The sequence below is a fragment of the Mus caroli genome, unplaced genomic scaffold, assembly GCF_978045245.1.
Source record: "Mus caroli unplaced genomic scaffold, Mus_caroli_1 scaffold_2, whole genome shotgun sequence".
Lineage (NCBI taxonomy): Eukaryota > Metazoa > Chordata > Mammalia > Rodentia > Muridae > Mus > Mus caroli.
In genome coordinates, this window is record NW_028227257.1 from 62,059,973 (window position 1) to 62,083,916 (window position 23,944).

General features: G+C 43.4%; 1 protein-coding gene across 1 annotated transcript in view; it reads left to right on the top strand.

The window, feature by feature from the left end:
- Positions 1 to 15,451, top strand: part of Gpr176 (G protein-coupled receptor 176) — a 93,446-nt gene extending 77,995 nt beyond the window's left edge. The window contains exons 2-3 of the mRNA XM_021156635.3: positions 8,431 to 8,683; positions 12,228 to 15,451. Coding sequence (XP_021012294.1) covers positions 8,431 to 8,683; positions 12,228 to 13,353 — 1,379 coding nt within the window. The 3' untranslated portion in view covers positions 13,354 to 15,451. The remainder of the gene's footprint in view (positions 1 to 8,430; positions 8,684 to 12,227) is intronic.
- Positions 15,452 to 23,944: the final 8,493 nt, after the last annotated feature.

A 23,944-nucleotide genomic window follows, 5' to 3' on the forward strand; every position in this document is an offset into this window, starting at 1 on the left:
GCTCATCTGTAGCCTTCTTAACGACCTTATTTACGGTGGTTCTCAGAACTGTAGGCAGTGCAGCTCATCTGTAGGCATTTGGATCTTAAGTTTGCTCTGGATAGGCATGTTGAAATTCTGTGGTGTTAGGCAATTGAGAGGTGGAAATCAGAACAAGGAGAGTGGTGGCAGTGGTTGTGGTGGTAATGATGGTGGCAGTGGTGTGATGGTGGTGGTGGTGGTGGTGGTGGTGGTGGTAGTGGTGATGGTGATGTAGGAGGTGGTGGTGGTGATGGTGGAGGAAGTGATGGTGGTGGTGGTGGTAGTGGTGGTGGTGATGGTGATGGTGGTGGTGGTGGAGGTGGTGATGGTGATGGAGGAGGTGGTGGTGGTGATGGTGGAGGAGGTGATGGTGGTGGTGGTGGTGGTGGAGGTGGTGATGGTGATGGAGGAGGTGGTGATGGTGATGGTGGTGGTGATGATGATGGTAGTGGTGGAAGTGGTGGTGATGGTGGTGGTGGTGGAGGTGGTGATGGTGGTGGTGGTGGTGGTGGTGGAAGTGGTGGTGATGGTGGTGGTATAAGGGTGATGGTGGTGGAGGTGGTAGTGGTGATGGTGGTGGTGGCAGTGGCAGTGGCGACAGCAGCATCAGTGTGGGGTGGGTGTTCCTTTTTCATGTGCCATTCCTTTGCTAACCAGCTCTCTTGCCTCAGTGGTCTGCTACAGCAGTAGGAAGGACCAAGACAGGTTCTAGGATCATTTCGTTGCACTCTGGGTAATAAGCATAGGGCAGCCAGGTATATCTTAAAGAAAAGATATCATGCAGAACTGGGAAGTTTGGAGTTATTTATTTATTTTTCACTGGTGGCAATAGGGATTATTGAATGCTTTTAGCAAACCAGTCATGTCACCTTTGCCCCTCTACACTTTTAAATGGACTGAACTCAGGCTCACCCTTTTTGTCCTCTAGCAGAATGTGTTTGCTTATTTATGTATTTTTTATAAGTGGATAACCAACTTGAAGAAAAAAAACTCCAGTATCATAAAGAACCCACATAGAGTCATGCTGATAGAAAATGGAAACGTGTCCTTAGGGATGTTCTTGACTTCCTAGTGATAGGGTTAAAAAGAGTGAATAGTGGGTCTTTTTATCATTAAAATTCTTGGTTGCTTATCTTGTGAGAAATTAGAGGACTTCCTGCTACCTATGGGAAGATCATATTTTTGGCCAAACGACATTTCATCCTCTCCGCTACCCCTCCCTGCCCCAGGAGCTGTTGAGATGGCTTAACAGCTTTGTGATTAAGAGTGCTTATTGCTTTTCCAGAGGATCTGAATGATGAGGATGATGATGAGGATGTTGGTTCCCAGCATCCACATCAGGTAGCTCACAACTCTCTGACTTCCAGTTCCAGAGCAGCCAGTGCCCTCTTCTGGCCTCCATTGATATAGCATGCATTTGGAGCACAGACACAAATGCATGGAAAACATTCATAAACATAAAATAAAATAAAAACATTACATATTTATTATTTACACACTTATACTTTGTTGTTTGTTGTTTTATATTATTTGTAATACTTATATTTTAATTATTTATGTATTTATTTTATATATTATATACTTATGTATAATTTTATTTTACAATTTTAATATACTTATGAAATATATTGATAAAATAAATGTAAATATAAGTAAAACATTTTAAAAAGCTATTTGAAAAAAACTGTAAAGGAGAACCAGTAGGCCCAGTAAATGGGAAAATTAGCATTTCCAGAAACAGTAGACTAACTTGAAAGAAACTACAAGTGCATAAAGATGATTGGATTATAGAAAGGAAGGAAGCCCCAAAACTAACGATGTTGGAATACAGAATAGGTTGCATGACTTTGTTGAAATCCTGTCTTAGTTAGGCTTTCCATTGCTGTGAAGAGACACCATGACCCAGACAACTCTTATAAAGGGAAACATTTAATTGGGGCTGGTGAGAAGCAAGACAGCATCCAGGCTGACATGGTGCTGGAGAAGGAACTGAGAGTTCTACATCTTGATCCAGAAAGCATCCAGGAGAGAGACTTGTCTTCTTCACTGGCAGAGCTTGAGTGCTCAGAGACATCAAAGCCTGCTTACACCGTGATATTTTCCTCCAACAAGGCCACACCTTCTAATAGAGCCACTCCCATGGGCCAAGCATATTCAAACCACCACAAATACATTTTTCAAAGTTGGGTTTGACTACCTCTGATGAATTAGGACTCAATAAAATGGAGGGCTATCTGAGAATTCTCTCCCAGTTTGTAGAAGAGGGTAATTGTTGAAGATATAAATGATACATGCAGTGGGTGAGATCTGATGCACATCGAATACTGGCCCAGGAGAATAAATAGGAAGGTAACAGTGCAGGAGTAAAAGAGACTGAAGCCAGGCCTGGAATAGGGTTTAATCCCAGATGCTTGGCTGGCTGAAGCAGGAAGATCACAAATTCAAGGTCTGTCTGAGCTCCAGAGCCAGGTTCAAGGCTTTCCTGGGCAACTTGGTGAGACCCCTCCTCAAAACAAAAATGGCCTTGGATGCAGCTCAGTCACAAGCATGAGGACATGAGTTTTGATCTCAAGAGTCCATGTAAAAAGCTGGGCAAGGCAGTACACTCCCCCAGTCCCAGTGTTTAGGAGAAAGTGATGGGGGAGAGGTGTCCTACTGGGGCTCATTGGTCAGTCACTCTGTCTGAATCAAGGAGTGATAGACACACATGCACACACACACACACACACACACACACACACACACACACACACAGATGCACTGGAGATAATATAGTCTGATACAGCACTTGCCTGACATTTAAAAGGGTTTAAATTTAATCCTCAGTACTGTGAAAAATTACCATCTAGATAATTAACAAATAAATAAACAATGATTAAAAACTTTCCTTAAACATATAGAGAGACCAATTTTTCATGGCGTTTGTGGAGGACCATTGGACATATGTATATACATACATATATATATATATTCACATATACAGAGAAATGCTCATAGGAATTTCTCATTAATAAACATGCAGTTTGGTTTTCTATCCAGCTTTGTATAATAATGGAGTATTAGAAAGAGCTTAAACAAGTCCACTGATATACAGTAAATAAATTAATTGGGATATAATTAGACAAGCACTATTGCTTTATTTAGCTGTCAAGATGATGATATGTATCTACTTTTACTTATTGTTACAGAAACATAGTCCCCATAATGACTAGATCTTGTGCAGTATGCATAGTTTGCTACCACAAAAATCCCTATTTGTGAAAAGCATCCCTAAAGTTTTCAATAGGTAATCACTGGATGCTTTTACTTATTACCCTTTTGTAGGCTTAAAAAATGTGTGTGTGTGTGTGTGTGTGTGTGTGTGTGTGTGTGTGTGTGTGTATGCATGTGTACGCATTTAGGCTACCAGTGTGCAGGTACCCATATAGTCAGGCCAGAAAATGAGTACCCCCAAAAGCTGGAGTCACAGACAGTTGTAAGCGCTGCTATGGTTTCTGGGAACCCATCTCTGGAAGAGCAGTAAGCATTCTTATCAGCTGAGTCATCTCTTCAACCTTTGTCCTTTATATTTTTATACATTGTCTGCATTTTAAGAATTGGTTCTACATCATCTTGGTAATCACGCAAAGGCATTTCATCGGGAAACAGGAGAAACCTGAAGTCCCAGACTAGAAGTAACTAGAGCAAGCCTGGGGGCTCCCAGGCTGCAGCAACCAGATGGCACCCTGGCAAGCAAGCCTCCAGGAAGCAAGCCACTCAGATCTCGTTCTCTCTAATTCCACCAAGTGTTCTCCTCCCCTGTACCGCTTTTAGTGAGCAACTCCCCCACCCCAACTTCTTCTCTTCTTTCTAAAACAAAGTCGATAGCTCCAATATACTTAAGACCACTCCATGAAACGGGGGTGCTAGGAATATATCTATTAAAGCTAATTAAAATATTCTCATTTTCTGGTTGCCCAATGGGTCTGTTGGGAGAGATAAAAAGTATCAAAGAAGGTCAGTTATAAAAAATTAAAACTGGGTCTGGTGATGCTATTCCCAAAGGAAGAGCTACCCCGTGGCTGGAGCTCTGCCCACACGGAAGTGGGTTCAAGCTCCACCCGGATTCTTGATGGAGAAGGCTTTCCTCCAGGCTCCATGGATGCTTGTTTTCAGATTCCCTGAGATTTCTGTGTGTGCCTTTGTGGTGTGTGTGTGTTTGTGTGTGTGTGTGCGTGCCTTTATGGTGTGTGTGTGTGTGTGTGCCTTTATGGTGTGTGTGTGGGGTTTTTTTTGGGGGGGGGTTTCTTTCTATTTAAGGAATCCTGAGCTGCTGGGTTTGCTGAAGCTAGATGTGGTTACTCCATCCAAATTTCCTGCTGTGCACATGAAATTAAAGATTCCTATGCTCTCTAAAGTTCTGATGTAGTAGGGTTAGATGTAAGGACTCTGTACTTTAGAAGTTTCGTGGTGATCCCAATGGTCATGTAGGTTTATGAACTATGGGCTTGGGGCTGGAGACTTGATGACATATGGTTACTCAGTAAGAAAACATCACAAGTGTTTACACACACACACACACACACACACTCACGTACGCACAAGCATGTTCCCACTTATTCAGGATAAGAGGTGCTTATACTGATACCACTGTCACCATGGTGATAAGCTGAACGTAATGACATATGGGCACTCCTCTGATTTGGAAGCCTTGCCAGGCATTTCTTACACACTTGGCTCAGCAGGTAAGCACTAGATGCTTTTGCCAGCATCCCTCAGAGGTAGTCATTGTCAGGGCTTCCTCATCCAGGAAGCTGGTGTTGGACTCAGTGAGTCAGAGTCCTATAATGGGCACCCCCTGAACCTGCCATGGGACCTACAGTGGGAATGTGCTGGCTTCCTGCTGTGGACCCAGGTTGGAAAGAGCAGTCCAGCCCAGGAGCATGGGTGAAGGCTGGTGAGTCTGTTGCCAGTGGGTGTTTGGGACTTGACTACAGATCAGACTCAGACAACTTTGGAATGGATGGATCCAAGTGCTGAGGTGCCCAGCAGCCCCATGGTGCTACAGGAGGAGACTTAAACATGGGTGACAGGGTTAAAATTATGGATTGAAAATCCAAAATATATGTTGTTTCAAATATACAGACTGTGGGACCAGTGCAAAATGACTCAGCTGGTAAAGGTGTGACCTTTACCTTGGAGTGCTACTTTAAGCTTGGAGACCATAGTCTGATGGCCAGAAGTTTCATAATGGTGGCTGACCATCACATATGCACCATGGCAACCCCACCCAACACAGGTGTGCATGCAAATACACACACATACACACATTAAAACAACAACAACATGAAAATCCTCAGGATTTTGATTCTCACAAAGGGAATAATTTATTTATGAGAAGTTCTTTAAGGGATAAAGATTCTTCTAGCAGTGAAAATCAAATATACCGCAATGTGTACATCTCTTCATAGACAATATCTTCCAGTGGACTATTACATTAATAGATTCTGAGCATATTTTTAAGTCTTGCCTGTAACACTATGTAAAGAAAGATGCTTTGGTTAGACTCAAATCTGTGTACCAGTGAAGAAGGGCTTCCAAATCAGGAGGATTCTCATAAATCATTGTTGTTCAGCTTATCACCATGGTGACAGTGGCATCAGTATAAACAACTCTTACCCTGAATAAGTGGGTGTGTGTGTGTGTGTGTGTGTGTGTGTGAGATCACTGTTGATGTTTTCTTGAGTCACTATCATCAAACTAATACCGAGTGCTTTAGAGAATTCCTGGAAACAGCTGGCCCACATGTCTAGATGTTTCAGTTGGTTTTTCTACATTGTCTAGAAGATCACAGAACATTGTGTTTGAGAAGACCTTGACAGTAAGTTCTGTACATATTCAGGGACAAAGGCAGCTCCTTGGAGTGACCCTGCCTGGAGCTCTGGATAGCCTGTGCCCTGGATAGCAGGCTTAGTACCATGTCCTTCCCATAGCGTGTGGCTCTGCTGTCAGATTGGCTTACTAGCAGGCATCCTCTGGGCAGATGCACAAGAGCAAGCAGTGTCCTAAGCGGGATGCCCTAGTTACAGAATGGACCAAGGAAGGATAGGCTGTGTGGTACTGAAGGGTACCACAGGCTGATGGGCCCTGGCCAGCTTGACGGGCTTTAGGCTCCATGTGTAGGAGTCTGAGGGTTGAGTTTAGAGCCCACTGTGCTGGGGCATCTCTGTAGCTGCAGCTCTTCATCCCAAATGGCCCCCATGCAGTATGTCATTCTGACTTAGGGTTTTCTTTGGAAACTCTGATGACGACATGCATACTCCCAAAATGGATAGCTGCACTGCAGGGACTTTTGATTGCTGTCTGTCCATGTATTTTGATAAATTCATTTATTTAATGATTATTTATAAGATGCCTACTCTTCCTAATAATGAGCTATGTAAGGACTTGTAACTGAACAAGGGTGACATATGTTTTCCCCAATGAGAGAGAAACAAATGGCTAATAATAATTAGGGATGTACTGTAAAGGCACAGCAAGGTATTGTAATGTACAGTGGAGGAAGAAATGCATGTGTTTGAAACAGAGAGATCGTCAGAGAAGGCCTTTTGGAGGAGACAGTATTTAAACTAAAACCTAGATTAAAAGGAACCAAACTTATGAAGAACATTCCAGGCAATCTAGAAATGCTACACAAAGACATGTGTGGTTAGTGTTAACCTTGGTGTAGCTCAAGAGCAGCCAGAGAGCTGATGTTCTGCAAACCAGAGGAGGAAAGGTGTGGGGTCAGACAGGCAAACACCAGGTCCTGGAGGATGACACATTGGGAGAGCGATAAGGAATCGGGCTTAGCTGGAAACAGGAGTCTGGAGAGAGGAAAAGGCTCCTTTGGGACGTGAATCTGGGGTCATCAGCATTTTGATGGGAAGTCACAGGGAAAGGTAGTCTAACTAGGAAGAGGCTGTAGCAGCAGTGAGTCCCTGGAAAAGACCAATCAGAAGCTGAAGGAAGTGGGAGGGTAGGAACAAAGTTGGAGAACTAGGCTGTGGAAGCCATGGGAGGAGAAACATCAAAGAGAGGTGGTTGATGAGGTCATTGTTATGCAAAATCTAGAATTTCAGTGTCCCTCATGTGGGTCACTAGTTACAGGTACTAGTGGTTTTTGTTGTGTTTTGTTTGTTTTGTCAACTTGACACAAACAAGGATGATCTGAGAAAGGAAATTTTAATTGAGAAAATACTAACATCAGATTGGCCTGTATCAACTCTGTAGGGCATTTTCTTAACTGATGAGTGATGTGGGAGGGCCCAGCTCACAGGGGCAGTGCCAGCAATGGGCAGCTAGGCCTGGGGACGTGAAGGTAGCTTTACTTGAGCCTGGAGAGAAAGCTGGTAAGCATCACTCGTCCACGGTCTGCTTCAGTTTTTGACACCAGGTTCCTGCTTTATCTCTTGCCCTGGTTTCCTAGATGATACACTGTGGTGGAATGTGAGCCAAATACGTGCTTTTCTCCCCAAGTTGTTTTCGGTCATGGTGTTTATGACTGCAACAGAAAGCACACTAATTAACTGCTCGTGGCCACTAAGCACTTTAAATGTGACCATTTCCAACTGAGAGAGTCTGGAAATGTAAAAGCAAAACCAACCAACCAACCAAAAACAAACAAACAAACCACACTGGATTTTGTAGACAGCACAAAATCAAGAATATAAAAATGTTTTATCAATAATTTATCAGTAATGATGTGTTGAATCATATATTTGGGATTCATTGGGTTAAATAAATCACAGTGTTTTAGGATTAATTGGGTCAGATGAAAGACATCATTTAAATTCATTTGCTTCCCTCTGTGAGATACTAGAAAATTGTAAAAAAGAAAAAAAAATTAAAAAGTGTGGCTCTTACTGTGCTTCTTCTGGATTGTTCTACAACGCAGAAATCATTAGCAAGTTTGAGAAGAGTAGACTGCCTGATGGTCGGAGCCATCAGTTAGTGCATACACAAAGTCCTGGGTTTGATTACAAACTTTGTAAACTGGATGTGGTGAACATACTCAGAAGAGTCAGAAGTTCAAGGTCACCATGGGCTATAGGAGACCTCACCTTAAAAGAAAAAAAAATTAGACTGCCTGAGACCTGACTGATTTTTTTTTTTAAATACTGCCCATAAGACTGCTCCATCATTGCAGAGTATCTTTTGCCTGGAATCAAATAACCAAGTAGCAATGCAATTTCATGTAGAATTTTTGGTATGTATGTGCGCTAATAATTTTGCATAAATTGACACTATGTCCTTGAATAGCCTGAAGTAAACTCTTCACATTTTAATATATTTAACCTGTGTCTTTCCTTCCTTTTTTGTCATCTTTCCTCTTTATTTAAATCCTTAATTCACTTTTACTTTTTTTCTTTTGTTTACATATCTGGCCAGGAAACTTCATGGTGTTATGGTCAACTTGCCGCACAACAGTGTTCAAATCTGTCACCAACAGGTTCATTAAAAACCTGGCCTGCTCCGGGATTTGTGCCAGTGTGGTCTGTGTGCCCTTCGACATCATCCTGAGCAGCAGCCCTCACTGTTGCTGGTGGATCTATACGATGCTCTTCTGCAAGGTGCTCAAATTCCTACACAAGGTGTTCTGCTCTGTGACTGTCCTCAGTTTTCCTGCCATTGCCCTGGACAGGTAACTGAATTTATTTAACTTTTAGCCGTGTGTGTGTGTGTGTGTGTGTGTGTGTGTGTGTGTGTGAGAAGAGGGTGTTAGTTAGATTTTCATCTCCTGGAGTTGGAGTTACAGGCATTTGTAAACTGCTCAGTGTGGGTGCTATGAACTAAACTTGGGTTCTCCAAATGAGCAGCAAGTGCCTGTAAACAAATGCTTAGCTATCTCTACAGTGCTGAGATTTTGTTCTTTTAAATGTATTGAAAGATGAGTGTCATCATGTGAATGACAAGTAGTTAATACGCCATATACTTTTTTTTTTTTAGTTTGCTTATGGCCATCAGAAAGAGAACGTGTGTCCAAAACAGAGTCTTAAAGGGATGAGTTGGTTTATACACCAGGATGCTACTGGACCCTGGTGCTGTTCCAGCCTGGTTGGGATTGGTATTTGCACTGCAATCTGAAGTGGCTTGCTTGTCTGGTTGATAACTTTGCAATTAGGGCTCTTTGCTGCAGGATGAAAGTGTTTCTGGGAGAAAGGGGATGATTTGGTGGCTGTTTAAGGGAGGACCTGAAATTCTTCTGGAGGAATGAGTTCTGGGGTTTCGTGCAGCCCTGTTGCTACTTTTCTCTTCCATCAGCTTCAGTGGATGTCTGTAAATGGATCAAATGCCTTAGTTACTGTTGTGTCTCCTGACTTGGGCTGAGGGCACTTGCCTCAGTTTACCTTCTGACGCTGTTGTGATGCTTTGATTTCTGTTGGGTCATTTCATGGCAGGCGTCCTTCTGCAATTCCCTTCTGCCCCAGTGGAGTCCCTTTTTTGTTTTGATTTTTAAAGGTGGTGTCTTTCTGTGTTGTCTAGCATAACTTCAAATTCCTAGGCTAAAGTGACCCTGCTTTAGCCTTTCTTTTAGCTGGGATAAAAGATGCACATCACCACACCTGGTGTTAGCGAAGGGCTAGGTCTTCACTTTTACTTATGAACTATTTTTTTCAGCAAGTTTTTAAAAATAGCTTTGACATATAGATTACATGTTATAAAAATCACCTATCTTAAGATTCAAGTCAATGAGCTTTAGTTCCTTCTTCGAATTGTGCCTGCACTACAGTCTAGTGTCAGAATTTCTGTAACTTTCCCAAGAAGCCTCATGCTGGTTGATTCTTGCTCCCATATCCACCATTCCCATTGCCATACCTCAGGCAGCCCCGAATCTGCTTCCCAGCTCTGTCTGCCTTTGTGTGGCAGTTCATGTAAGAGGAATCATAGAACCCAGGGTCTTTTGTTTCTAGCCTCTTTCACTTAGCATGCCAGAGCATGTATCAGCATCCCATTAGTTTTTTATGGGCACATAAAAGTCCATTTTGGACCCACCACAGTTTGGTTACTCATTTACCAATTGGTGGTTATGTGTTTTCTACTTTTTGGTTGCTATGAATGCTGAAAGTTGTTGGTTTTTTGGTTTTTGGGTTTTTTTTTTTTTTTTTTTGCTTTATGTGTATGTGTGTTTGGTCAGCATGTATGCATGTGTTTTGTGTGTATATGTCTGGTGCCTGCAGAGGTCAGAAGAAGGCTTGAGGTCCCTTGGAACAGTTGTGAGCTGCTATGTGAGTTCCGAGAACTGAGCTCAGAACCTTGGAAAGAACTCAGTTTATAACCACTGAACCCCCTCCCCAGACCAACGTGGAAAACTCCTAAAGAATAGGGCTCGGTGAGAATGAATTGTATAATATGGATCATATTGTTGTTGTTATATGAGATCAGTGCAATAGTTTATTTTGTGTTGGCCCTTGATCTTAGACATGGAAATATAAAAACAATAAAAAAAATTCCCTGTTTTTGTCCTGGCTGATAAACCATTGCATTTTAAATACCATCACTCATACAAAAAAGTCAGCAAATGTTCCTACCTTATTATTCAGAGATACTAATTACTTGCAGACATCAGTGAGGTGCACTTGAAGAGGGAAAAAGGATCTTTTTCTCTTCCTTGCATCCATTTGCTTCTTGACACTAAGTGGGCAAGTTAATTAGGAGGCCCTCCTACACTTCCCACACCCACTTCTTAGAGATGTGCACACTAAGAGCATTATTTCTGATGAGCTGTACAGATAAGATGATGTGCACATCTTACAGTTTATTTCCCAGTGTGTAACAGGATGGGAAAATGATCGTGTTTAAGCAGATGACAACCAGAGCCAGGACACTCCTGAGGCTCGTTTTCACGCGTGAGAGTGGTCTCATCGGATGTCTGTAAAGTTGTGATTAGAAACGTTGATCTGTACTCAGAGCCAAGGTATTTTAAGAACATGCATTGTTCATGCACAATCTTTTCTTATCTTCCACGGGAGCCTAAATTAGTAGACCCCTCTACACATTGTCCCACCCTCCTGTGATCACCCATTGCCTGTGCATACCGCCATGGTTTATGTCTGTGTCTTGGAACATTCCATCTCTGTCCACCATCAGATCCCACAACAGTGCCACTTTCTCTGATAGTTCCCCAGGTAGCCTTACATGCTCTGGGCCAACCACCTACTCCTCATGGAGTGCAGAGATGTTTGTAACTCTTCAACTTTTCAAGTTTGTAACTCGGTCTGCACAAGCATGCCCACAGCATCTGTTGTGGTTCATTGTCATCTGTCCCCATGAGTGAGGGGCTGCCATCAGGGTAGGGAGATCAACTCCAGTGTTGGCTGCCAGCAGAGCTAGTAAGAAACATCTCACCACACCTCTGGTGACTGGTGGCAGCCCCTAGGTGATGGCTATGAAACTACTCAATCCTCCCAGGTCATTGATGACATGAAACCAGGCTCAGTCTGGAATTTTCCCTTGCTACTTAGAGAATGATTACATTGTAGTTTGGAAGGAGGGAAACCCTATGTTATTTTAACAACTAATTAATGATGTGGGCCTTTCAGACCTGCTGGTTGCTCTTAGAGTTGTGATAACTGGCTACTGGGCAAATACCATGTGATTGGCTGTGTTTGATTGAGAGCCATCATTCATCTGGGTATCTTCTGCTGTGGGCAGCCTTAGAGACTAACAGCTTTTAGTGTACAGGCTGGGGGGGGGGGGAGTCTGCTTTTGATATGTATGTAGATAAATTTGTTGCAACAGTGGCTTTTAAGTTTCTTAGAGGCTTCACAGTATAGAAATTTTACAAGTTACTCCTTACCATTACATTGAAAACTAGATATCCTTTGCGCAGGGGGCTTTTAAGGATCTATACTTTATGCTGAGGGCATAGGAGATCTTAGTCCCGGTGGCGATAATTCTAAGGCTAGCTATGAAATGAATTTATTTGTTTATTTTCCTGATAGAGTCTTAATTGCTGCATGGAGACAGTGCTTTTCTCTGCATCTTCACAAAGCTTCTTGGTTTATTGCCCTCCTCATTGTACCCCAGAGTCCTCAAAACATAAGGTCTGACTACCTGACTTTTTCGAATGATTCCATCTGACTCAGTTCTTGTCCCATCTTGTCTACCTATGCTAGTTTAGGTTCCCCTAATTTCAAGAGTATTTTTTTCCCCTGTGAAATGAATTTTGCGTTTATGTCATGCAGGTACTATTCAGTCCTCTATCCTCTGGAGAGAAAAATATCTGATGCCAAGTCTCGGGAGCTAGTGATGTACATCTGGGCTCATGCAGTGGTGGCCAGTGTCCCTGTGTTTGCTGTGACCAATGTCGCTGACATCTATGCTATGTCCACCTGCACGGAAGTCTGGAGCAACTCCTTGGGCCACCTGGTGTATGTTCTGATCTACAATGTCACCACGGTCATTGTGCCCGTGGCTGTGGTATTTCTCTTCCTCATCCTGATCCGGAGGGCCCTGAGTGCCAGCCAGAAGAAGAAAGTCATAATTGCTGCACTGAGGACCCCACAGAACACCATCTCTATCCCCTATGCCTCCCAGCGAGAGGCAGAGCTACATGCCACCCTGCTCTCCATGGTGACAGTTTTCATTCTCTGCAGTGTACCCTATGCCACCCTGGTTGTCTACCAGACTGTGCTCAACGTACCTAACACCTCTGTCTTCTTGCTTCTCACGGCCATTTGGCTGCCCAAAGTCTCTCTGTTGGCCAACCCTGTGCTCTTCTTAACTGTGAACAAATCGGTACGCAAGTGCTTGGTGGGGACCCTGGTGCAGCTGCACCACCGGTACAGTCGCCGCAATGTGGTTAGTACAGGGAGTGGGGTGGCTGAGCCCAGCCTTGAGCCCAGCATGCGCTCGGGTAGCCAGCTCTTGGAGATGTTCCACATTGGGCAGCAACAGATCTTTAAGCCCTCGGAGGATGAGGAAGAAAGTGAGGCCAAGTATCTCGGCTCAGCCGATTTCCAGGCAAAGGAGGTGCTCACTTCCTGCCCCGAGGGCGAGCAGGAGCCACCACAGCTTGCACCGTCTGTGCCACCTCCAGGCACAGTGGACTCTGTACCTCGGGTGTCCCCAGTAGCTCCCATAGAATCTGGGATATTTCCTGATAAGTATTCCCTGCAGTTTGGCTTTGGGCCTTTTGAGTTACCCCCTCAGTGGCTCTCTGAGACCCGAAATAGCAAGAAGAGGCTGCTTCCCCCACTGGGCAATACCCCAGAAGAGCTGATCCAGACAAAGGTGCCCAGAGTGAACAGGGTGGAGCGGAAGATGAGCAGAAACAATAAAGTGAGCATTTTTCCAAAGGTAGACTCCTAGCAAGACCTGTGAGGGCCTGGAAGCCACAGGGAGCTTGTGTATTCCTGCTCCCCCCTCACTCTGGCTGCAAGCCACCGTGGGGCGACAACTCCTCTATGGGGCAGATGCTTCTGAGTAAAAGGGAAGTCTACATAAATCCAATGTCCTCTTTATTGAGGGAGTATATATTATCTATCTTAGTGGTCTGTGTCCTTCGTCACATTCAGTGTAAGGTGGGCAGAACGGAACATTTTTCTGGGAGATTCCTCCTTTCCCTGTGTGCAGCAGAGAACTCAAAGGGAGTAGGCACTCTGAGGAGGCCCAGGATAATTATGGGTGTCAATGGCCACAAAGAGGAAGCTGATTTGGTTTTAATTTTTTTTTTTTGAGACTGGATCTCTCTATGTAGCCCCACCATATAGACTGGGCTGGCTTTGAACTCAGAGATCCACTTGCCTCTGCCTTCTGAGTGCTGGGATTAAAGGCCTTGCCCGCATGCCCACTTAAGAAACCTATTTGGATAGCTAAATAAGAATAACAAACAGAAAGATATCTGTACTGAGAAGACAGAGCCATAGTGTCCAATGCTGTTCACTAGATTTTGCAACCACCTGGATCCTGTTTGCCGATACCCCTCATCCGGATTTCTGGGTCATAAAGGGGGGATGACTGGTCCTACTTTGTGGCAGACAGGGCAGTGTCCGAGGGAGCCTTTTTGTCCTTGATTATCTTTCCATCCTGTTGGTATCACCAAGGCCTCCCACAAATGTACAAATGTCCCTTCTGTCACCAGTCACCACTGCTGCCAGGAAACCACTGCCAACCCTTCGCTGTGTGTCCATTTAAACTGCACTTGATCAGCATCAAGGAGAGAAGCTTTGTGGCAGTGAAGGCAGGTTGAGAAATGCCCACGATGCATAGCTTTTCTTTCTTTGACATGATCTAGAACAAAAGACTAGAGTCAGTATAGTGGGATATATTGAGTGACGTATAGGCACAAAGTAAAACGTCATAATTGGCAAGTGTTTGGAGTTAAAAGTTGCTGAAGAAATGTAGGTGACATGCACTGGGTCCTTTGGCACCTTTAAGGTAAAATTCCTTTATTAGCACAAGTGATTCTGCCCCAGGACTTGTTAGTCTGACCTATAGAATGGGCCCGCCTGACAGTCTCATTTTCAATATGTTCAATGATTCTGGTCCCCAGAGAAGGTGAGCAGAGCAAGGAGAAATAATGATTGCAAAATGCTAAAGCAATACCCACCCTGATTTAGCACTTCACCCCCTACTTCCCAGTAAAGGTTCAGTATGAGCCATGGTGGATGGGAGAATGTGTTCTTTCAGCAGCCCAATGTCCTGGTTCTCACGTGTGAGCCACTCTGGGACTGATGTACCAGGCCTAATTCCAACTGAGCCCTCCCCTCATATGTCAAGTCTGCAGCTCTGCTCTTCTTTAGGGTGCTTTGTTCTTGTTCGTGGTACTTAGTGGAGCCAGCTGGGTGGCTTGAATGGATGGGTGTTCCTTACTGGCAAATCTCTACATCTCAGAGGCAGTGGTCCTAGCAGCCTGTTTAGTCATGCTGGCTCATCTCCCCTAGGCAGAAGCTCAGTCCATGTGTGGGGAGACTCCTTTTCTTTCCTTCTGTTGTATTATGTCTTGTGAACCTCAAAATCTTCTCCTTGAAGAGGGAGCTCCTTCCTTTCTGTGAACCACCTCACAGACTTGTTTGCTTGCCATAGAGACAGGGTACTGCACCCCTCTTGAGGCTCTGTGGCCCTCCAGGCCCTGTGTACATGTCATCTGTAGCTCTTGGTCCTGACACTGTGTTAATGCTGTGGCCCTTCAAGCTCATCTTTCAAAGCCTTCTTAGTTGATACAGCTTTTACTAAGGGGAAAAACACAATCCTTTCAGAATATTGTGTGTACCTGAGGAGAACCTGTGAAATAAACCTGTGTTGCTGTCACCGTCCTGACATGTGTATGTATGACTTAGTACATTCTCAACGGCAGAGTTTGGTTCACCAAATTCTCATGTATGCTTGAAAGAGAAGGCTGACGCCTAACAGGCTGTCACCGAGTGTATTTCTATACTCTTTGAAGAATAACATTTTAATAAAAATTATAAAGCTGGTTCTGAGCTCGAATGATTGCTTGGGCTGTTCTTCTTCCTTGAACGTCTCCTTAAACATGGCCTCAAATATAAGACAGCCATTTGTCTCCCAAGAATGCAATCACAGCACCATAGAAGCATTTTCCTATGTTTGTTGTTGTTGAATGAATGGAAATTAATTCCCCAGGAGCAAATGCCACATCTGAATGAATGTCACAAAGATGAATTCTGAGTTGTGCTGGGGTGGGGTGGGGTGGACTATGCAAATCGCCCAATGGCTCCATGGCAGTGGTGGCATGAAGCCTCATCAACTTTCCAGTCTGTAGGAATCTAGACTTGGACAGGTGAGGAGACTGCCACGTGCCTCAGTTTCCTTTCTGTGACGTGAAATGATAATTGTGACAGGTTTTATTGTTATGACGTCATCTCTGATTAGATTGAATTGTGTCTACAGTCAGCCCCCGTTGGGCTCATCTACTCTTTGCCCTGCATGCAGCCAAGGCTCACTTTCTCTGCTTTCTGCCGTGGGAGAAGTTATTCCTTCGGGGATAATATTTACCCTCGGGACATGGAAATCAGTGAAAAATACCCTTGCTCTCTGCCCTTCTGCTTGACATTCACAGGAGACATCCGTCCAGTTCTTAGAAGGCTAGATAGAATTAAATGCATGTTGTCACTTTGTTGCCTAATCAATGCACCCCTAGATTGGCTCTGACTCTTTTTATCTGGATTTTTCCAGCCTCATTTATGCTCTGAAGGATTCCCCTAGCCCCCCAATTTTCTACCTGCACAAAACTTTATCTCAAACTGTGTGTTCAGTAAAATCCAAAGCCTATGAGAGAAATTCATGAACGTGCATAAGGGTTAAATGGTGTGCCTCGACAGGGTCTGGCCCGAATACAGCTAAAGCAAGACCGGTCCTTAGTGTGTTTTTAAAAAGAGATCAGGGGATTTCTTTAAAAATCACAGAACTGAAATTAACTGGTGTTTTTCCAAGTTGTTCTGACAATGATAATCACAATGCTGATACTCTGGACAGTGCCTACCCAATGCACCGTTTAAATCCCCAGGGAGAGGAACCGTAATCCACAGCGTTACTTTGGACGATCCAGAAGCCATATCGGAAAACAAATGCACATAAATTACGATGCCAGTGACACGGAAGGAGAACAGAACATACAGAGGGAGTCAGATGTCACGTACAAACCCAGAGTGGCCTATCTACAGGGAAGGAGGCTCAAGTCTGTCACCCGTAGCACTACATTTCTACTGACATTGGCAATCAAGCCTGATTGGTGGGACTGGAGAGAAGAGCCCCTCGTTGCCCTAACTCTGTGATATTCAGTTTATGGCACAACTGTATCCAGGGATCAGGGGGGCGGTATGCACCACAGACCTGGTATGTTCTAGGGGGAAAGAGTTTATGTTAGAGTTTTCATGAATGATAAGGATTAGTAACTTCATATTTTTAACTGCATTTTAAGGGTTTTGAAATTTTCATAATATATACAGTGCACTGGGATCATATTCATACCATGTCATTCTTTCTTATCCCCCAACTCCTGCTAACAACCACTTTCCTCCCAACTAGTCTCTGCGCTACTTTCATGTCTTTTTGTTTATTTTTTTGACCCACTGAGTTTAATTAGAGTTTTCTGCATGAGCATGGGTTGGGGGTTATTTTCTGGAGCATGGCAACGTACCAGTAGTTACACTGCTGGCTTTTGAAAAAGGACATCTCCCTCCCTGGCAGCCATTGACTAATGCTTTCAGACAGAAAGTATCTACGAAGATATAATGTCACTAACACTGTGACAAAGTGATTCCCGCTCAGCATAGTTACAAAATTTTACTGGGTTTAAGCCACAACCGGTGTGCTCGGTTAGAGCTCTGTGGCCCCAAGAGAAGTACAGCATGGTAAATAAGAGGAGCGTGTATGTGTGAATGAATTAGTCACTGTGGTCAGTACGAGCTCCCAGGGCAGCTGCGAAGGCCTTTGTGTGGAAAGCTTTTAGAATAACTATAAAGGATCTCTGAGTCCCCAGGTATGAAGCATTGGGGCTAAAATATTCCCTCTGCTTTAGGTTCCAGCCAGTGTTTTCCCTCACTTGTGCCGAAGGCATCAGTTAGTTAATCAGGAGAATAAAGTCCTGGGGCCTTTCATAAATATGAATCTGATCTCCAGCGTGGCTTTATGGAAACCTCCACAGCTAATCCATGTTCGCAGCATTCAAGAGTCTCTTACTGTCAATTTTAAATGAATTAATGATAGGTGAATGAATAAATACATAAGAAGTACTAGCCTATGGGGCAGTGGGATTTCTGGTGGGAAATCTGCTGTTTAGGGGTGCAGTTGCTGGCTCTTAAGAATTCCTCTAAGGACTTTGGCCAGGGCTAATGGCACGGAAAGTGGGACTCTATATCCTTCTCGCCTCAACCCCCCCCCAACTCTTGTTTGCATTCAGTAGAGACTGTGTAAGTTCTCAAGCCGTGTGTGTGTGTGTGTGTGTGTGTGTGTGTGTGTGTGTGTGTGTGTGTGTGAATACTGACATGGTTTCTGAGGTACATAACTGGCATGAACAATAATTATTTCTCCAGCTGTATTGATCAGAACTTAATGATCCCAACTTTATTTCTGTTTCTATTCATTGAAATCAATCAATAAAAAAGCCTCTACAGAAGGAGGTGCTAGAATGAACACAAAAATTTCCAACCCACATTTCTCTATCCAGCCAGATTTCAAATGTAAAGGTAGAATAAAAATCTTTACAAATAATCAATTCTCAGAGAATTTGCCTCTCATGAATTCTTTCTAAAAGACACTAGAGAACATTGTCCTATAAGAGGAGGAAGAGGAGGAGTAGGAGGAGGGAGAGGAAGCAACTGGGGTTAGACAGACGGTCTATGTCACTGATGAGAGCAGTAGTTAACCCGCGTATCCTAAGAAGGGGACCCTAGCGTGGCAGACAGTGCAAAAAGCACTGAGGTCACCAGTCTATGATGGAATGATGTGATTTGAGACATGTCTCAGTCCACTTGTGCTCCTATGACAGGATTCCACAGACCAGATGACTTATGAAGAACATATGTGTTTCTCGGTTTTGGAATATGGGAATTTAAGATCGAAGTGTCAGTAGATTCTACTCTGTGGAGGAGGGCACTTCTGTGCCTCCAAGATTGGCCTCTTATTGTATTCTCTGGAGGTCTGGGATGTACTTGCATAATGAAAGTAGAAAAGCAAGCCCATTAGGTCCATGACATCTCTCTCTCCTTTTTTTCTGAATGGAGTAGTTCCATTCAGAAGGGAAGAGCCACATCTTGTGGCTTAATCACCTTGTGAAGGTCCAACATGGTAAAGGCATCACATTTATGTTAATGTGATTTTCACCTTGTGGTCCTTTGTTCTGTCATGGTGTTGCCATTATAATCTAATAAAAGTAGAACATGTGCTTAGGATGCATGAGGCTTCCCATTCAGTGCCTAGAACCACAAAAAGCAAAAGCAAAACCTACCAACCAAGCAAACAAACGAACAAAACAAAACAGGCAAAACAAACAATAACAAAACCCAGGCAAAAAGAAGGCAAGGAAAGCAGGCAGTTCAAGTGAAAATTTTTGGTTTCTTTGGAGACTCAGTTGTATCATATGATGTTTTTTTTCTGGAAACTGTCTTATGAGAGGATGTTTTTGCTGAAGCAGACACACAGAGGATGTTTTGGTGAGAACAGACTCATGGTGTTTTTCTGGAAGCTGCCTGGGAAAAGGGCATGTGATGTTTTGCTAAAGCACACAATTGAGAGAACACATAATGTTTGGAAAGGGCATAAATATAACCCAACGGACAGTAGAAGACACTCTGGCATTGGTTCACCTTGCCTTCTTCACTGAACATTGTTTGTTATGAGTTTGTAGAGAAAAATCCACCATGAACGTTTTGGTGGTGTTCCAGTGGCTTCTTGCTGATTCTGAAGACTTGTGTCAATTGTCAGAGCCTTGGGATGTCTTCAGGATCGAACTGCTATTGCTGATTTGTGAGTGGTGTTTGCAAGTGAATCAAACTACCGCTGCTGATTCATGTAAACCGAACTGCTGCTATCCTGACAACGAAGATTGAAATCACCCCAAAGAACTATTTCTAAACAGGCCCTCATCGTCCTTTGCCCTATTAACCTTTTCTTTCCACTACCTCTGGTGGCTGATGGGCTAGAAGGGAGGTTAAAACATCTAAGAACCCTTATTAAAGTAGCTTCTGAAATATATAAGCTTACAGGCAGGATGTATTTGTATTAGGTCCACAAATCATGCAGCCCAGATGAAGGAAACTAGCCTTTTTTAGGAAGATGCCTGAGGTGGACATATAGGAATAGCACTTGCGGAGAAGGCATGAGAACCTGAGCTTAGATCTTGACATCCATGTAAAAACCCAGGTGAGGCTACAAGTGCGTCTAACCCACAGGATTGTTGTTGGTCCTTGTTGGCCACCAGCCTAGCTCAAGGTTCAGTGAAAGATCCTGCTCTGAGGGAGTAAGGTGAACAGTTGAGAGGACCCTGCTTCCTTTTCTAGCTGCACATGTATGTGTATAGACATGTATACACTTAAATGCCTATACCACACACACATGCATATTACCCCAACTCCACAAACAAGAGTGTAATTCATCCCAGAGGATGGCCTCAGAGTGTATGGGCAGCACAAACTGGACTCAATGGTTTATTAGAACAAAACAAAACAAAACCCCTCCAAATAAAAAGATGAAGCCATTAGGTTGGGAGGGGTTGGGGAGGTGCGCGTGGACCAGGGAAGAGGGAGAAGACTGTGTGTGTGGGGGTGTTAAATATGATCAAAATATATTGTATGAAAATCTCAACGAATTAATAATTATTTTTAAAAAAATAAAACTTACAGATACCTTGCTAGTGAGCTGTACATGAAGGCATTTGAGAGATACAGGAAGATTCAGCAATGGGTACAAGACATCCAAGCAAAGCAAGCAATAGGCGATTGTGAAGTCCAGGGCTAATGAGAGGTCAGAGGGGAATATGGACTAACTCTCAGGGGTGAATGATGTTCAATGAGAGGTCAGAGGGGAATATGGACTAACTCTCAGGGGTGAATGATGTTCCCATGAGCAGGTCAGTGTAAACACCAGTTACTCAGTTAACCAAGGACAGCATGCTACGGAGAGAATGAAGGAGAAGCAGGAAGAGTTCACAGTGGTAGACATCTGCCGTGACAGGAGGCAGCCCCAGATGATGCAAAGGATAGAACATGCATATTATTTAATCTGTGGCTGTTGTGGATGGGCCTGGTGCTGTTCTTGTGAACCAATCCCCTAATGAAAAAAGGAGCCAATCACTGGGCGAGTAGGAGGGACTTCCGGGTTCGACACAGGAAGAGAGGCTTCAGGAGAGAGTGAGGTCCTTCGTGAGGACAAGATGAGACCCAGTGTCTCCTGGTTTCAATGGCAGATCTGTCACAATTCTTCACCGGAGGATTTAGATTTAATAAAGCTTGCAAGATTAGGATTTTAGTTGCTGCACCCAGTGATTGAGTTACTGTTGTTTCTGAACTAAGTTTGTGTTGTGTTTTCCTTCACGTGGTGGCTCATCTGGGTCCAAGAGAGGAAGGTATGGCGGCAAAGCGTGGGCTTGCCTGATGTGCACCACAAAGACCCTGGGGGATTTGAAGCACGGGGTTGGCGGGGTTGTCGTGGTAGCGGCCTGCCAGTGGGAATTTAGTAAGCTGGGTGAAAACATTGTGGAGTTATGAATCAAAGTCTCCACAAGTTAAAGACAGGTCGGCCATTCCCACCAGTATCTGACCGGCCAGGCCACTGGGACAGAGGCACAAGTGAAGGACGTGATGGTTCTATTTTTTAAAATATTTCCTGCAACATGTGGCAATATATGAAGTGCCAGAGGGCACAGCTCGCGCGAAGACAGGTCCTCATCTCTGGAACTCATTTGTTTGTTGTGTTTTAAAGCTTTTTAGAAAAGTTATAAAGAAAATCCATCTACATGTATCCTTTTGATAAAAATAAAAAATGTAATGTTCAAAAACTTCTGAATTTTGGAGTGCACCATCAGACTAAACCAAAGAAGACACTGATGCTTCACTAAAGGAAACTGAAGACATGAGGAGATTGTGGCTGTGGGTGGAGTCAAGGGCTTCCGCAGGCAACCATCCACTCAGCCTGTTCCTTTTGTTTTGCCATACAAACAAGGCAGGGATGCGCCATTATAAACTGCATTCCCTCTTGTGTCTTCTGGGTGGCCAAGAAGAAAAATGCCTCCTTCTGAGCTTATTACTATTCTTTTGGGACACTACTATTTTGTTATGGTAAATTTAACTTAATACTAATTAGCTTCAGAAATCAGTTTTTAATATTTATAATAATTTATGATATTCCAGAGAAATATATGCAAATATACTGAGTGTAATGAACCCAAGCACCTTAGCACTCATTTACTTATTAGTAATTCATATTATTTGCTTAAACCATCTAAAGTGAATGCAATACAAGTTCATTTGCATCAACCACTCCAAGCCATGAGAATATTCTTGAGAAATCCTTAATTAATTTTAATTTATGAACTTTGCCTCGAAGCGTTCTCCCTCAGTAGTATTCGGCTTATTCTTGCCTGCTTTGTATTTATATATGATGCTTCACTGGAGAGTAGTAAAGAAAGCCCACACACTCTCTGCAGGAAACGACGTGATCTCTGTTTTGCAGATGGAAACTGGAGGCGCAGATGGCTGTGTCATTAGCCCTGAGAGATGAAGCAAGTTCGAGACAGCTAAAAACAGTACCGGGTATTAAAGCCCATTCTTCCGCTTGTACCCGCCAGAGCGCTGATGATCATTATCATCTGTCGTTATCATTACTATTTTTTGAATACCCACTTGGCACATTTTAATAAACTGTACTAAGGACTAGATTAAAATCCTTAAAGCTTGGCAGCTGTTTCTCGCAGTGTTATTTTCTGAATTTCCGCCTGCCTCATGATCTCCCTTGTTCTGCTGCAGAGACATTTGGTTTGGAGTAAATGTCTTAAAGTGAGGAGCTGGCTCTGCTCAGACTCCTCATTGGCATCATCTTATGTCTCTTGGCCTCCTTTTAATTCTGCACCGGGTTTAGCCTTAGTTGGATTGAAGGACCCCTGCCACCAAATCACTCGCTGTCACTCACATTTCTGAGGAATGTGTGATGCTCGCTCTTTATTGCAATTATATAAAAGATTGTCAAGATTTATTCATTTATAACAGCAAATACTTCTGAACTTAATAATGCCATTATATTCAGGGTGAAGTGTTTGGGTTATGATCCGTGCTCTCTAGACATATTAGAGGAGGAAAAGACCATGGGATGGTTCAGTAAATGATCGTAAGCTGGCAACAATCATGGGCAGAAAATGAAAATTAGATTTCATAGAGAGTAATTTTGATTGATGGATGATGGCAATGTTATTTTAAAAACCTGGCAAAGTTCTTTCTCCATAAAATGACCATTTACTGCATATAGTCACAGCACTTAGAATTTAGAGGACCTTAGCCTAGCTGTATATCAGCCCTGTGATTTAATAGGAAGAAGCCATCACTCAAGAGTAACCACTTTGCTCAAGACCATAGAACAGAATTTATGGCCCTTCAAAAATCCCTACTCCATGAGAAAGATGTGCGGAGTGGAAACCAGTGCTTTTTTAGTGTCTTTATCATTGTGAAGTTTAACTCACTCAGTAGATAGTAGATAAAAAAGATAATCAACATTTTCTAATATGCATTTTATTTTCTCCTTGCTAGTTATGGGGGGGGGCAGTACGTGGGCATCATATAGTTCATAACTAGAAGTACCCTGGCTCCTGACACTTTTGACCTAAACTGAAAGAGGAAATGGAGAGGATTTATGTGATCATCCAAGTGCTGCCCTCCTTGGGATCTCTGGGCTTGATCAGAGACATGTTGTAAGGTTCACTTGCACAGAACCTGCTTGCAAGGGCACTTAACACAAATGATCAGAGAATGAGAGCCAAATAAACGCAGGAGTCTGAGGGGTCTCCCGGGTATAAAATTCCCTGAAATGTGGGCAGAGTGATGATATTTAGATTCATTAGAAAAAATTCTGGCAACTTTCAAAAGTTACAGCATCGGGGCTGCGGATGCAGCTTAACGTTTGAAACTCAAAACCGGTCGTTCACCCCAACAGCAATTTTAATGACATGTTTAACTTCAACATGGCACTCTTGCAGTAATTACCAACCCCAATAATCCTGTAAAAAAAAGTGATAAGTGCTAAGCCTAGGTTGGGCAATATTAGCACTATACTAACTTATTCCCAGCTATGAGACCCTTTGCTACTTGCAGTTTCTCCTGGCCATGGGGTTCTGCTCCACCCTTGCTTCCTCCTCCTCCTCCTCTGTCCTCTCTCCTTCCCTTCTAGTCTTTCTCTCTCTACTGCCCCCACTTTCAAAGACCTCCCATCCCACCTTTCTCCTTCACTGCCCAAT